Below are 14,015 nucleotides of genomic sequence, written 5' to 3' on the forward strand. Positions count from 1 at the left end.
AGGGGGTGAGAGGGAAAAGGGGGTGAGCGGGAAAAGGGGGTGAGAGGAAAAAGGGGGTGAGAGGGCAAAGGGGGTGAGCAGGAAAAGGGGTGAGCGGGAAAAGGGGGTGAGAGGGAAAAGGAGGTGAGAGGGAAGGGAGCCCCAGCCTCACCTGTCTTTCTCACCAGTGCCACTGTGCAGGAGACACTTCCATGCAAGAGCAAAACCCCGGTAGCATCCAATCTGTGGATTGAAAGCAGCCCAGATGAAGACAGTAAGCACTAAGCGAAACCACACCACACCAAGTACCAAGTACCAAGATCTCAAAGCACAGCACTTGTTCTGGAGTGTCATGAGGACACCTGGACACCTGAGCAGTGGATATCAATTAGATGGTGTGCCACCTTAGGGACAGAGTCCCTGGTACAGCAAGGCCTTCAGACTGGAGCCCTTCTGACACATGGCTCCTTACCTGCTGACCCTAGATACTGTGTGGCATAACCACAGACTGTTGTTTCAGAGACCCATAAATCTGTATGGACCTACTTTGTGGCATCAGGTATCTGATACTATCATGCCCTCTGCCATTGGGGTCAGTGATTAAGAAGAGAGAGAGAACTCAGCAAGGAAAAAGGCAAGGGAAGAAAAACTGTGGGCCTATGGGATGTCACTGTGAACATGGCACCCATCTGGGTGAGGACTGAACTAGCTGAAGACAGGAGACAGTGCTACTCCCATAACAAACTTTGGTGATTCTGGGCTAGGAATTTTCTGTCTGGGCTGTGACTCCCGCACCCAAGGCCTTGTAGTGGGGAAGAGGTGAGATGCTTTGGCATCAACAGCAAAGGAAGCAGCTGCTGAGGAAAAGGTTCAATGCCTTTGTTCTTTTCCTCTAGGCACTGATTCAAAGCCATGGCCTCGAGAGTGCTGGTGTATGCTCTGCTGTTGAGCCACTTCCCCAGCCTGCTTTTCAAGACAGGATCTCACTCTCTAGCTGAGGCTGGCCTAGAATTCCCTGAATGTTGGGATCACAGGTATGGGCCACCACATTCATCTAAGAAGTCACTTCTAGGTGGCCCTCCCACTTACCTCGGATCCAATTTTGGCTCCATGTAACATGCCATACTGCTTTCCTTCAACGATTCCCAAGCTACTGCCTTCTTCATAGCCTTCCTGATATCCCTCCCCATGGAATCTGTGATTAAAGAAACACACTTCATCAGGCAAGATACTTTTCCTAGAAACTTCTTCCTGCCTTGTATTATCTAGATCCCACTGGATCCAGCAGACTGGGTAGTAGGAAAAGCTTAAAACTCAAGTCACAAAAGACAGGTTCTAGCTGTAGCTCTTCTACTTCCTGGCCCATTACTGTGCCCATTATCCCATTTTTGAGACAGGAGCTCACTATGTAGCCAAGGATGACCTCCAAATCAAGCAGCCCTGCCTCGAGCTCTTGAATGCTGAGATTACAGGTGTGTGCCACCACCTCCAAGAGAAACCATGGTGCATACGGGCTTCGTTCCATGGCAAGCACTCTACTAACCCAGCTATAGCCCCAATCCCTAGAAACCCAGGTTATCATCTGTAACTGTGGGTAAGCTACATGAATGACTACCAAACCAGGCAAAGCACCAGAACCCACAAGAAAAATGTAAAGATACAAACTCAAGCAAGCTTGGAATACACTAAGAATCTACTTTTGACAATGAAGTGAGAGGGTAGGTGCAGCTGAGCATACATGCCATCATAACTCAAGCTGTTTCTAAAACACACTAAAGACCCAGGACTCCACACACCTCTGTAGAGGTACAGAAAATGTCCTCAAGATCAATAGAGTATGCCACCACTGGGATGCTCTGAGTAGATGGGTATTATTGTCTCTAAGAGTTCAACCCTCAAACCGACAATAACTTGGTGACCGCACTGTGGGAGGAATGCTCTGGAAGCCCCATGTGAAGCAGTGAACAGCTCTCCATTTAGGGGTCAGGGGTGGGGGGAGCTGAAGATTGCCTACGCTCCCGCATCTGCCAGGACCCGACTCCCTAAACCGAGCTTGAGCAGTCACCCGAGGAGGTACCCAACCCACAATGAGAAGCCGGCCTGGAAGGCTAAGATGACCGCCCCGCCCAGGCGTTCCCTGAGGACTTTTCTGGATCCAAAGGGGACTGCCCGACATATCCATCAGCAGATCCATGAATACCACCGTATGTGCGGCAATTAATGGACAAGAAAAAGTGGCAGCTCGCAGATGGCGAAGGCGGGTATCCCCGAGGACGGCCCAGCAGCTGCAGGGGCGGGGCGGAGCCGGGTCTCTCTGCCCACCTCTCATCAGCCATCACGACGGCGTCAAATATGTCCTGCTCCACGGCCATGGCGGTGTCTCGGCTCTCCCCGGTCCCTCGCACTCCTGTCATTCTGTGTAGTAATCTCCAGCTGGCGAGACACGACCACAAACACACGGATTGTCAGATTGAAGAAGCCACTTCCGTGTATGCCGCGCGGAGCAGGGCGGGTAAGGACGGCAAGCTAAAGAAGCCAAAAAAAAAAAAAAAAAGCTCACGCCACTGCGCATGGGTAGATGCCACATGGGCGGGGCTAGCCCGAGGGAAGCCTTGCTCCTCCTCCCTGGTACTTCTCGCTCAGTGTGGGTGGAGCGGGTCTGGTCGCTTGGGGCACGTCTTCTGGGTCACGCGCGGGGCCCAGACGAACCCTGCTTTTATTTTCAAAATCCAAACAGATGGAACCGAATTCACAAACGTGGGTCTTAAAGAAATGAGAAAAGTTACCAAAGATCTGGCACAGGGGCGTTCCCAGGAAATGGAGGGAGGGCCCTAGGGGCAGCCTTCAAGGAGGAGGGAGGAGCATCCGGTATTCTTTACTGTCACCTGGCTGTCAATCATCGCATCTGTACACTGCAAGGTAGCCTCGCTGCGGGCTGGAAGCGATTTGATACTGCGATATCCTAAAGGGCAGATAATAAATATTGCCCCCAGCCATGAAAATGTCCTTGGGGGTCTTTGAAAACGAAAAAGGTTGTGTGTGCCAGTTACCTTGTTTTTTTTTGGTCTTTTTGTTATTTTGTCTTTTTTTTTTTTTTTTTTTCAGAGCTGAGGACCGAACCCAGGGCCTTGCGCTTGCTAGGCAAGCGCTCTACCACTGAGCTAAATCCCCAACCCCGAACGTTAGCTCTTGCTGCCAGTATTTAAAGCAAAACTGAAGTATTTCATACACAGTCAACTATCAGATGGTACCGAAGGGCTGGCCGGCAGGAGGAGCCACTTTGTCCAAGTGCTCCAATCCCATAGATGTCCACTCTCCAAAAAGCAGAAATTGAAGTTAGTTTTCTCATCATTTCCATCAGCGATACCTTCCAAAGTATAATTTTAAAGAGTATTCCAGAGTACAGTAAGTTCCTTAGACAACAATTGCTAACAAGTTAATCAGCTTCTGTATGAAAGAGACCAGAGATACATCATTATAATTGGTTGGAGGGCTGAATAAGTAAACGCGCGCACACACACACACACAAAACAACTCCACAACTCCATGGGATTCTATCTCCAGTTCTGAATTTCATCTGTACAAATGAATCCTTAACTATAAAGATGCTTTCAGAAAGATGCTTTTTGAAAATGAGGAGTGCTGTGTCAGATAGAAGAGAAATTTGAGTCTCAAGATGAGCATTGTGGCATGGTGGCTGGAAAAGAGATAAGCCTGAGGAACAGACTAAAAAGGACAAAGGTAAAGTCTCCTCGGGTAAAACTTCCCGTGATAAAAATAGAATCACACACTCAGGGGAGGTTAGAGCAGTAAGTACTCCCCATGATAGGAAAGTATGGTGTGTCAGGAAAAGAAAGGTCTGTGAGTCCCTCACACACTGCTCCTCACACTGCTCACCAGAACAGTTAGAAAAGAGTTAACCATAAAAATAAAAAAAAAAAAAAAGAGGCCAGGTGTGGTGGCAAAGGCCTTCCTCTAATCCCAGCACTTGGGAAGCAGAGGCAGATGGATCTCTGAGAATTTAAAGCCAGCCTGGTCTACAAATCGAGTTCCAGGACAGCCAGGGGTACACAGAGAAATCAAAACCAAAATAAAAAAAAAGAAGGTAGATAAGGTAGATAGAAGAGGCACTTTTCAGTGGATGTGGTTGAGGTGAGTGTGAAACAGCATCCGCTACATGACAGGCTGATCCCATTTCTATGTAAATGAGGCTGGTCTTGAACTTCTGATACCCCTGCTTCCACTTTCTGAATGGGGAGATAAGTGGTTAGCCAAGTAGAGCTGAAACCCTCATGATACCTGCTACCCTCAGGTAGTAGAAAGGGTTGAGCACTTCCTGCACCCAACCTGGGCTGGGATTACAGGACTGCATGCCTCTGGGCATAGCTTCAAAATGTTCCTTTAAACAACTAAAAGTCACAGAGTATTTCATGCTGCAAAAAACCAACCTATTTTAACTGGCAAAGCTGCTTTGGGCTCAGAGTGGGATAAACAAAATTCAATACCAAGGAGCAATATCCTTTGTGTGACAGTTCAAGCAATGATGCTTATGTTTGATAAAGAAGCTAAGAAGGTGGGTACAAAATAGATTCATCCTGGAAGCAGGGTCAGGGACAGGAGCTCCCACTTGTCAGCCCAGTGTGAGAAGCTGAGGGAAGAGAACTGCCATGAATTTGAGGTAAACCTGGGCTACCAAGTGCATTCCAGTCTGGCCTGGGCTAACAAGTGAGACCACATCTCAAAACATAAAATAAAATTGTTTAGAAATAGATAAATGAATGAATAAATTCATCCTAAGAGGAGACAAATAGCAACCTAATGGGTTTTTTGTATGTCACCGAACTGAGCAACAGGTGTCTGGCCTTTAAACTGGGTAGTGTCCCACGAGGAACAGAAGGAATACTGGGAAAGAGCAGCCAGAAGCAGCATCTGCCTTCTGGGATGTGTAAAACGCCCCTAGCCCTCTATTTTGGTGGAATTAAAGGGAGCTTTCATTGTTCACCAATGTATCAATTTGAGCTGACTATTGGTCAGATGGTTCAAAAGGATAAGAAGGTCATTTGAAAGTCTGTCCTCTTTGACCTGGTTATTTGGTTTTGTTTGATTTTTGTCTGAAGGAAGCAGTCAGAGAACAGTGGAGATTTTACATCCTATAATGAGCACTGTGGTGAGACTTGTGAAACTTGTAAAACCTGATGACAGGCGTGGAGACCAGTGCTGTCAGGCACGGGGAGACTCACTTAAGTTCACACAAGATGACAAATGTTAACCATGGCCAGGTCAGGATTTGGGAATCACTATGACCTTCGGACTTCTTCCTGTGTGTTCTTCTCCATGGTTATACAGTGCACACCAGTTACTTCTGGATGTTAAAACCTCCAAAGACATGTATATTTTAAAGGTGAAATGAAGTCTGTTCTGTGATGTTTCCTAAATGTCTTTTACATTTTTACTTTTTCTCATGACCAAATAAAGTCGCAAAACACTTTTCGCACTTACAGAGAGTGGGAAAACAAGCGAGCAGAATGATGTTTCAGCCCTCTGGTCACCCCTTTCTTTTTGTTAATATTGTTACGTTTCCTCCCTGGGTTTCCCCATAAATTTATATCCCCCCAAATGTACCCAGCTTTATGCTCTCAAGACCCCCCCAGGACAATTTGCTTATCCTTGTGTGTTTAAAATACAATCCTGAGGATAAAAGTTATTAGCGGAAATGAAATGTAGCTTTTGCCATAAGAAAATAGTTATGGTAGATGAAGAAGGGGTGACTACTTACAGATAAAGCCTGTAACTACAATGTAACTTTGGGGGGTTCAAGACGGGTTCTCTGTGTATCCCTGGCTGTCCCGGAACTCCATCTGTAAACCAAGCTGGCCTTGAACTCACAGAGATCTGCCTGCCTCTGCCTCCTGAATGCAGGGATCAAAGGCATGTGTCATTACCACTGCTGGGCAGAAGAATCTAACTCTGTGTGTGTGTGTGTGTGTACACATTCACACATGCACAAGTGCGTGCAAAGTGTGGGAGAAAACATATATATCACAAAAATCCAAACTATTGATTCTGACTCTTGGTTTGGAACATGGCTTTGGTGAAATTCACCCTGCCCAGCTTGGTTTCCATCCTAAACATGTTTTGAATCCAGTTTGTCTCAACATCAGTAGCAAAGAGACCCTTTATACAGACCTGAATCTTCAATGTCATGTTTGCAGATTGCTTTATTCTCAATAAGGTCCAGACTTTAAAAATGGAACCTTAAAAGCAGGAGGGGGGGCCTGGGGGCGTGGCTCAGTGGCAGAGCACTTGCCTAGCACTCACGAGGCCCTGGGTTCAATGCCCAGCCCACTCCAAGGAGCTTCCAAAGAGCCAGAATTAATACCGTTTTAAGGTACAAATATTGTTAATTTCTAAATTCTTACATAAGTTTCAAACTCAGTGTTCATTTTAGCAACTGAACATATTAAAGCTGGTTGGGAAAAATCTGAAACACTCTTGCTGATGTCAGGTTTTGGAGGAAATGTGACAGCCACTTCTGTAACACCAGAGAATCACACCCTGGATGATAACACTAGACAAGACAGGTGGCCTGAGAATGACTGGGAAGGGTCAACCGCAGACCTCCTAAGCATGTTCTCAGGTGTCTGGAGAGCTATGTGTGTTCTATTTAGGCCAGTGGTTTCAAAACACTTTCATTGGACTGAGGGTATGGCTCAGTGGCAGGGCATTTGCCCAGCATACACAAGGCTCCCGGTTCAATCCCCAGTGCTACTAGCATGAAATTATTAATATTCCATTTTTACCAAATGTATAAAGGGGATGGTACATCAGCTGCCAGAAGTCTACCACACTAAGACTACGCAATTTTTAAAGTGTTTGTCCTCATATATTTTGAGATTCAGAAAAGTGAAGACGACTCAAGTCAAAAGCAAATTCCTCCAAGTTCAATATTGAAATGTGCTCACTACAGTAATTGATATTTATTGTTATTTTGTTTATTTGTTTTATTTGAGGCAAGGTCTTTGCAGTCTTGGCTAGCCTCAAACTCAGGACAATTCTCCTGCCTCAGCTTTTGGAGTGCTGAGGTTATAGGTGTGTGCGTTTAGCAGTTGGTTTCTTTTCTTTTCTTTTCTATTTTTAATGTTATATCTGCAACAAAAATAATAGGCAAGTAGCAAACCAAACCTGGCCATGAGAACCGCCCTATAGTGATTAGCCTGGAACCATCCATTTTGTTAGAAGGAAGAATAACAAGCTAAAACAAAGATTTTGGTTCAGGAAGAGACCCTAGAAGTATAAACAGGTTTACAGACTGGTGTTAAGAGGCAGGACTTCTGGGATCACATGGTAGCACTGGGTGATGGAACGCTTTTTCTTATGTGAGTCCTGGATCTTGTCACTCAATAATGTGCTCTTTACTTTTCTGGGGACTCAGGTAAGCCTTCCATACTCAGTGGAGAAAGAAAAAAAAACTTAAATTCTTAACAGGAACTCATTAAATAACCGTTCACTTTAAAGGGATACTTGACAGAGAAGTGACGACACAATGGGAAGAAGTGGCAACTGGGAGGGGAACCAAGCGTCCCAAGCCATTTGGGCTTTCTCCATAAGCCCTCTTGTGGGAACTTCCCAAAGGAAGTCCCAGAAAGCCTGTCAGAAAGTACCATTTTCTATGTGCCTGCTGGGGAGCCCCTTACAAGCCACAGTACATCAACGATGGGTGTAAAAGAGTGTATTGCTGAACACCTTCTGGGCTGAAGAAGAGTCCTGGCTAGCAGGGGCATCTCTGCCTTGCGCAGCCCCAAGGCTGCAAATAGCCTGGGAAGAGTGGGATTGACTAGGATTGAGGATGTCAACTGTGCTCTGCCGAACTAGGGCAGGGCTCTGGACTCCAAACAGGGAAAAGAAGCTGAATCTTCCCCAGGAGTAGACCTCCGTGAGCCTAGACTATTCTTGGGGAGGTCCTGCTCCGCGTACATAGAAGCAGAGGGACTTCAGGAGCCCGGACCTGCTGTGCATCCACCAGACATTATGACTTGATTCTGTGACAGAATACCGGACAAAAAGAAGGTAGGAAGTGTTAGTTTGGCTCTTGCTTTAGGGGGGTGCAGTCTATTATGGCGGGTAAGGCCTGAGGGTTGGAAGAGCTGAGTCACTGGAGGCAGGAGCTTGCAGTTTCTCACATCTTGGGGATCAGGAAACAGAAACCCGGACCCAGAACCCATATCCTTCAAGGCCTGCCTCTAGGATCCTCATCCCTAAGGTCACACTTTGTAAGACATGTGGGGAAGTATTCCAACATGAGAGCTTGTGGGGTACACTTCAACGTCGAGCTATGTTGACGGTTCTGAAGTAAGACACCCAGTCAATGTGGACCCCGAAGTTCTACTTCCTCACCAGGGACAAGGGTGCCCCCGTGAGGCAAGCAGCAGAACAGAGCTGAAGACAGAGAGCATCTGCTCACAGCCTACTGGCCAGAGTTGATCACATGTCCCAACCCCAAACAGCAAGGAAGCTTGGGAAATGGAGTTCGGGGTAGTAGATCTAGTGGGCATCTTGCTCAGTGAGTTCTTATTACTGTAGTTCTTCCCTTAAACCTTGGCAGTGCGTGGCTTCTCAAGTTTAAGAAGGCGAGAGCCGCCTGTTGTGGCAAAGCCTGTGATCCCAGCACTTGGCAGGTGCAAGCAGGAGGATCAGGAGCTAGCGGCCATCCTTGGATACCTGCTGGTTATGGATAGCAAGTACTATGTGAGACCCCGTCTCAGAAGAACAAAAAAACAGGAGGGAGGAAGGAAGAAAGTGAGGGACTGCTTAGCTGTTGTGATAAGAGGGATAGCCTAGGCCAACTGTCCTAGCCCAATTAAGCAAAACACCACAGGGATCTGTCTACCAGATTCTCCAAAGTTGTCACTTTGATAGAGTGCAGAAAGCGAGACTGAACATTAGCCTACACATCACCACGGAGCTGACCCTCTAGACTGAGAACCATGATTCTCAACCTTCCTAATGCGGCAGATTTTTAATACAGTTCCTATGTTGTGGTGACCCAAACCATAACATTATTTTTGTTACTACTTCATAACTGTAATTTTGCTACTGTTATGACTCTTAATGTAAATCCAATGGACCTATGAAAGGGTAGTTCGACCCTCCAAAGAGGTCGCATCTCATATGTTGAAAACCTGCTGAATTCCCAAGTACCCTTCCTGGTGCATCTTTCTGCCTCTAGAAGGAAGGTTAGCCCAGGCACATGCCCTTGAGCTTTTTTTTTTTTGTGTGTGTGTGTGTGTTGCTGAGTGGGCGCCTGGTGTGCACAAAATGATATCAGCATCTCTGATGTATTTATCTCTGGTTTAATCTCTGGTTGTACAAATAAGTACTCTAAATAGTAAAGAAATTTTTCTTTGGATTTTTGTTTTTTGTTTTTTTGTTTTTTTTGAGGAGGATTTTTTTTTTTTGTCAGTTTGGGTTCTTTTTCCTTGTTTGCTTATTTTAAGTATTTCTTTTCAAGTTTATTTATGGGGGTTGAGGGTCACTCCATGTCATATATATGGAGATCAGGGGATAACTTACAGGAGTGTGTTCACACATGCCACCATGTGAGGATCCAACTCAGGCCATCCAGGTTGGAGGCTAGTGACTTAGCTTTGCTGTGCTGTCTCCTCCAAGACCCTTTTTTTGCTTGCCTTTTGAGACAGGGTTTTGTGCAGCCTAGGCTAGCCTCACTCACGATGTAGCCAACTCTTAATGGTCCCAAGTCAATCTCCTGAGTGCTGTGGTGACAGGTGAGCCACCAGCAAACTCTTGATGCAGAGCACTTTGAGGTTGTGGAAGAGACTGAACACTCTTTAGCTGCTTGTGGGCTCAGGTCACATAGTAGGGCCTTCCGAGTTCTCTGGTTTCCTGGGCATTATCTGCTGCTATGGAAGAGTAGAAGCGGTCGTCACCCTCAGATCAAGCTGCGCTAGGGGCCCAGTGTGTCATGCACCCATTGGATCCGCATCATGTCACCTCACAGCTTGCAGGTCCTGAGCCCAGTTCGGCCTGAGACTTTTCTGGACCCACTGGCAGATCCTGCACTTCAGCCTCGTGCGGCGAGTTCCGTGTAGGACCACCAGGAGGCGCGCTTGCGCTTCGGACGCTGTGCGCCGCCGCCGATAGCCGTTTCCCTGCAAAAATCTTCCGACCTCATCTTCTTTCTGCCCCTAGCCACGACTATAAGGGTCGTGGGGGAGTCAGACTTTACTCTTAGAACTAGGGATGGACTTGGTCGGTATAACTCAGGAAACACCCTGAGATTCCTGAGCTGCCACATCTGGACACTCAGTCAACAAACACGCTGGAGTCCCCTCAGCTCAGGGCATGTCAGCATCCCAAGATGTCCAGACTGGCCCATGCTGACCACTGCAGGCTGCGCTGCCCACCTCCTCACCCGGCCTCCAGCTGTGACACCGGACCACAGGAGGCACACAAACCCCTTGGCCACTCTGAGCCTCCACCTTCCTGAACCGGGTAAATGAGAGGTCGGATGCTTATTAATATCTGTTAGGTCTTCCAGAACAAAATCTAATGAAGGGGTAGGTCAGGTGGCAGTATCAGCCCCTGAGGTCAAGGTGGGCAGGCCTGGCCCCTGAAGCCTGTATTCTCACAGACTTACCCAGAAAACCCTGCGTTATCTTAGTTACCACTTTAATTTTTCTGTTTGTTTTTGTTTTCTGAGTCAGGGTTTCATTATGTAGCCCTAACTATCCTGAAACTCACTGAGTAGACCAAACAGGCCTTGAAGTCACAGTCATCCTCCTGCCTCTGCATCTGCATCCCTGGTATTAGAATTAAAGGCAAGTACCACCACACTAGGATTTTTTTTTTTTGTGACAGTCTCTATATAGATCAGAACAGGCTAACTTCAAACTTATATCCACCTACCTCTACCTCCTGAGTGCTGGCATTGCAGGCATTTTTATACTTTGTGTGTGTGTGTGTGTGTGTGTGTGTGTGTGTGTGTGTGCACATGCAAGGATGTGGAGCCCTGAGGCTGATGTCGGGAACCTCCAACAAGTCTTCCACTTAATTCTTTGAGGCAGTGTCTCATTTAAACCCAGAGTTCACCTTTATGCACGGCCTCCTCTGGGGAGCCTCTATCTCTATCTTCAGATGCTGGAGTTACAGATGAATGCCACACCTCCAGTTACAGAGGTACTGAGATCAAGTCTTCATGACTTAAACAAGTGCTTTAACCCCTAAAAATGGCATCAGCCGTCTCCCCAACCCCCTCCTGTTTTTCTTCAGGTCTTCTGCTCCTAATTTAAGATCTCTTCCTCTCCTCTCCTGACCTCCTGTCTAGGCACACCAACATATACATAACTATAAATACATAAACTCTTTTTCTTATTTAAAGAAATGTAATTGTGTGGACAGATGTTTTGCCTGCATGTTTGTATGTGCGCTGCATACATGCAGTACCTGAGGAGGCCAAGAGATTATAAGATCCCCTAGAATTGGAATTACAGTCACGAGTCACTCCGAGGGTGCTGGGAACCAAACTGGGTCTTCTACCAGAGCAACCACCCTCCGAATACACAGATTTAAATCTGGATTTTGTGTATGAGAGAAAACACACAATGGTTGCTTTTCTGAGTCTGGTTTTGTTTTTAAAGTTTATTTATTTATTTTGTGTACATACACATATATAGAAGTCAGAGGACAACTTTTAAGAATCAGTTCTCTTTCTACCCTGGGGGATACAAGGATCCCTCAGTCATCTGGCTTGGTAGCAAGCCCCTTTACTCAATGAGCCCTCTTGCTGACCAGAGTCTGTCTTATTTCATTAACATGATGATTTCCAGTTTACTCCTTCCCTGCAACATCCCCCTCCCCAGCTCCTTTTGAAAAAAAAAAAATAAAAAGATGGTTATAGAAAAAAGAGTTCTTCCACCTCTCTTATCCCCAAAGGCAACTACTTCCTCTCTCTGTCTCTCTCTCTCCCCCTTCCTTCCTCTGTCTCTCTTTTTCTTTTTTACAAGATGCTCTCATGGAACCCAGAGCCTTTCGCTTGCTCAGCTGTAGTCGACCTCTGAGCCCCGTTCCTGACTGCTCTGCATGTTATGCCTTCTTTTGGCAATGGTCTGGGTGGCATATATGACACACATCTTTGTACCCATTCTTTCTTGTTTGCGACACACTTTGGGACTGGAACCACGAGGCTGGCCAGCCATCATGAAAGGCTAGCCTTGAACCTCTGTGACTCCACAGAGGAGGCGAGGTTTGTTCCCCAGCCATTCATGCTTCCTGGATCAACTACAAGTCTCACGGTTCTGCTCTACATGGTGTCGTATAAGAAACCAGTGGTGGGCAGCAGATGCAGGGCAGTCAGCCATTGTAGCATCTTCCAGGAGGCAGGTGTGAGGAGTGCAAGCCTGGGGCAGGAGCTGGAACTGTCAGCTCAGTGATGAGCACGTACAGGCTTGTGACGCTCTGAGTCCCATCTCCAGCCCATACTATAACATCAAAAACCTACACATCACCAGATGTGGTGGCACACATCTATAATCCCAGCATTAGGAGGCAGAGACAAGAGGATCTCTGTGAATTCAAGGCCAGCCTGGTCTACACAAGTGAGTTCCAGGACAGTCAGAGCTGCACAGTGAAACCCTATCTCCAAACAAAAACAACCCACACCACTGTGTCTGGGTTTCCTTTCCAGTTCTTCATAGACAGGGTTGTACATGTGGAGTCTGAGTCCTCTACCCCTCAGACCTCTGACAGATGAGAATACTCTCTTCTCTTGTTCACAGCCAGAAATACTTACCTGTGTATAGCTGACAGATATAGATTTTGCTCTGTTAGGTGGACACTGTAGCAGTGGCAAAACTCTTGCCTTTTGTGTTTGAGGTCCTAGTGTGGGGGTTCATTCTACACCACCACAAAATTATTTACTTATTGGATTTGTGTTTTATTAATTACATGTATGTGTGTGCAGGTGTTCAAGGGGGCCAGAGGTCTCAGGTCCCATAGAACTGCTCTGTGGGTACCGCGAATGGAACTTGGCTCCTCTCCGAGGGCAACCAGTGCTCTAAACAGATGAGCCCTCTCTGCAGCCCTGAGATTGGGGCTTTTTCTTTTTAGACATAAAACATTACCTCCTCACCAAACTGACAACATCATACAGCGTCCAGCATATGTCCATAGAACTCACTCTCTACAGAGCACATTTCCTGAAGCTGGACAGAGACACTTCTAGCCAGCATTCCAGAGAGTTGGAGGCCAACCTGAGGCAGACCCTGTCTGAAAAGAACTCCATCCATTGCCCAAGGCCCTGGGTCTCACCACTAGCATCAACTTAAAAAGTTTAACTCCAGGAAGACTTGATTCAGTGGTTAAGAGCACCTGCTGCTCTTTCAGGAGACTTGAGTTCAATTTCCAGTGCCTGCAGAATGGTTCTCAACCATCTGTAACTCTAGGGGATGCCCTCTTCTGACCTCCACCTGCATGGTATGCATGTGGTCTGCTGCAGGCAAAACACCCATATGTATAAAATAAAAGTAAATGAATTGCTTTTTGGGGGAAGAAAAGTCTAAATCCAGACATGATGTCTCAGATAATCCCGGCTTTGGAGAATGAGGCAGGAAGATTGCAGTCAGTCCTTGGCTACACAGTAAGTCCCAGGTTGCCTTGGGTTACAGAGTGCGACCGTTTGTCAATTTTCATTCCATTCCCTCAAAAAAAAACTTTTAAACTATTTTTTTTGTTTGTTTTGTTTTTTTTGAGACAGGGTTTCTCTGTGTAGCCCTGGCTGTCCTGGAACTCACTCTGTAGACCAGGCTGGCTAAAACTCAGAAATCCGCCTGCCACTGCCTAACTATTTTTTTTTTTACTGCTGTTTTTTATCAAGCTGGACACCAAACACAGCCCATTACCAGTATCTGCAGACCCTGTCTTGTGGTTCACACTGTCTTCAGTGGGAGCACTGTGGGAGGGTTGGGGTGGAGGACGCTGGGAAGGATACAAAATTACCTGCTGGCATAGAGCGGTCATCCCAG

The 14,015-nt window shown here is 46.6% G+C and overlaps 1 protein-coding gene across 2 annotated transcripts in view; it reads right to left on the bottom strand.

Moving 5' to 3' along the window:
• The window catches only part of Lto1 (LTO1 maturation factor of ABCE1), a 6,507-nt gene extending 4,032 nt beyond the window's left edge, over positions 1–2,475 (bottom strand). For both annotated transcript variants that reach the window (XM_028771075.1, XM_028771074.1), the window contains exons 1-3: positions 2,302–2,475; positions 1,069–1,174; positions 152–222 (exon numbers count right to left, since the gene is read on the bottom strand). In XM_028771075.1, coding sequence (XP_028626908.1) covers positions 152–222; positions 1,069–1,174; positions 2,302–2,393 — 269 coding nt within the window. In that variant the 5' untranslated portion in view covers positions 2,394–2,475. The remainder of the gene's footprint in view (positions 1–151; positions 223–1,068; positions 1,175–2,301) is intronic.
• Between the last annotated feature and the right edge of the window lie 11,540 nt (positions 2,476–14,015).

This window comes from Grammomys surdaster, unplaced genomic scaffold (genome assembly GCF_004785775.1).
Source record: "Grammomys surdaster isolate TR1022 unplaced genomic scaffold, NIH_TR_1.0 205, whole genome shotgun sequence".
NCBI classification, from domain to species: Eukaryota; Metazoa; Chordata; class Mammalia; order Rodentia; family Muridae; genus Grammomys; species Grammomys surdaster.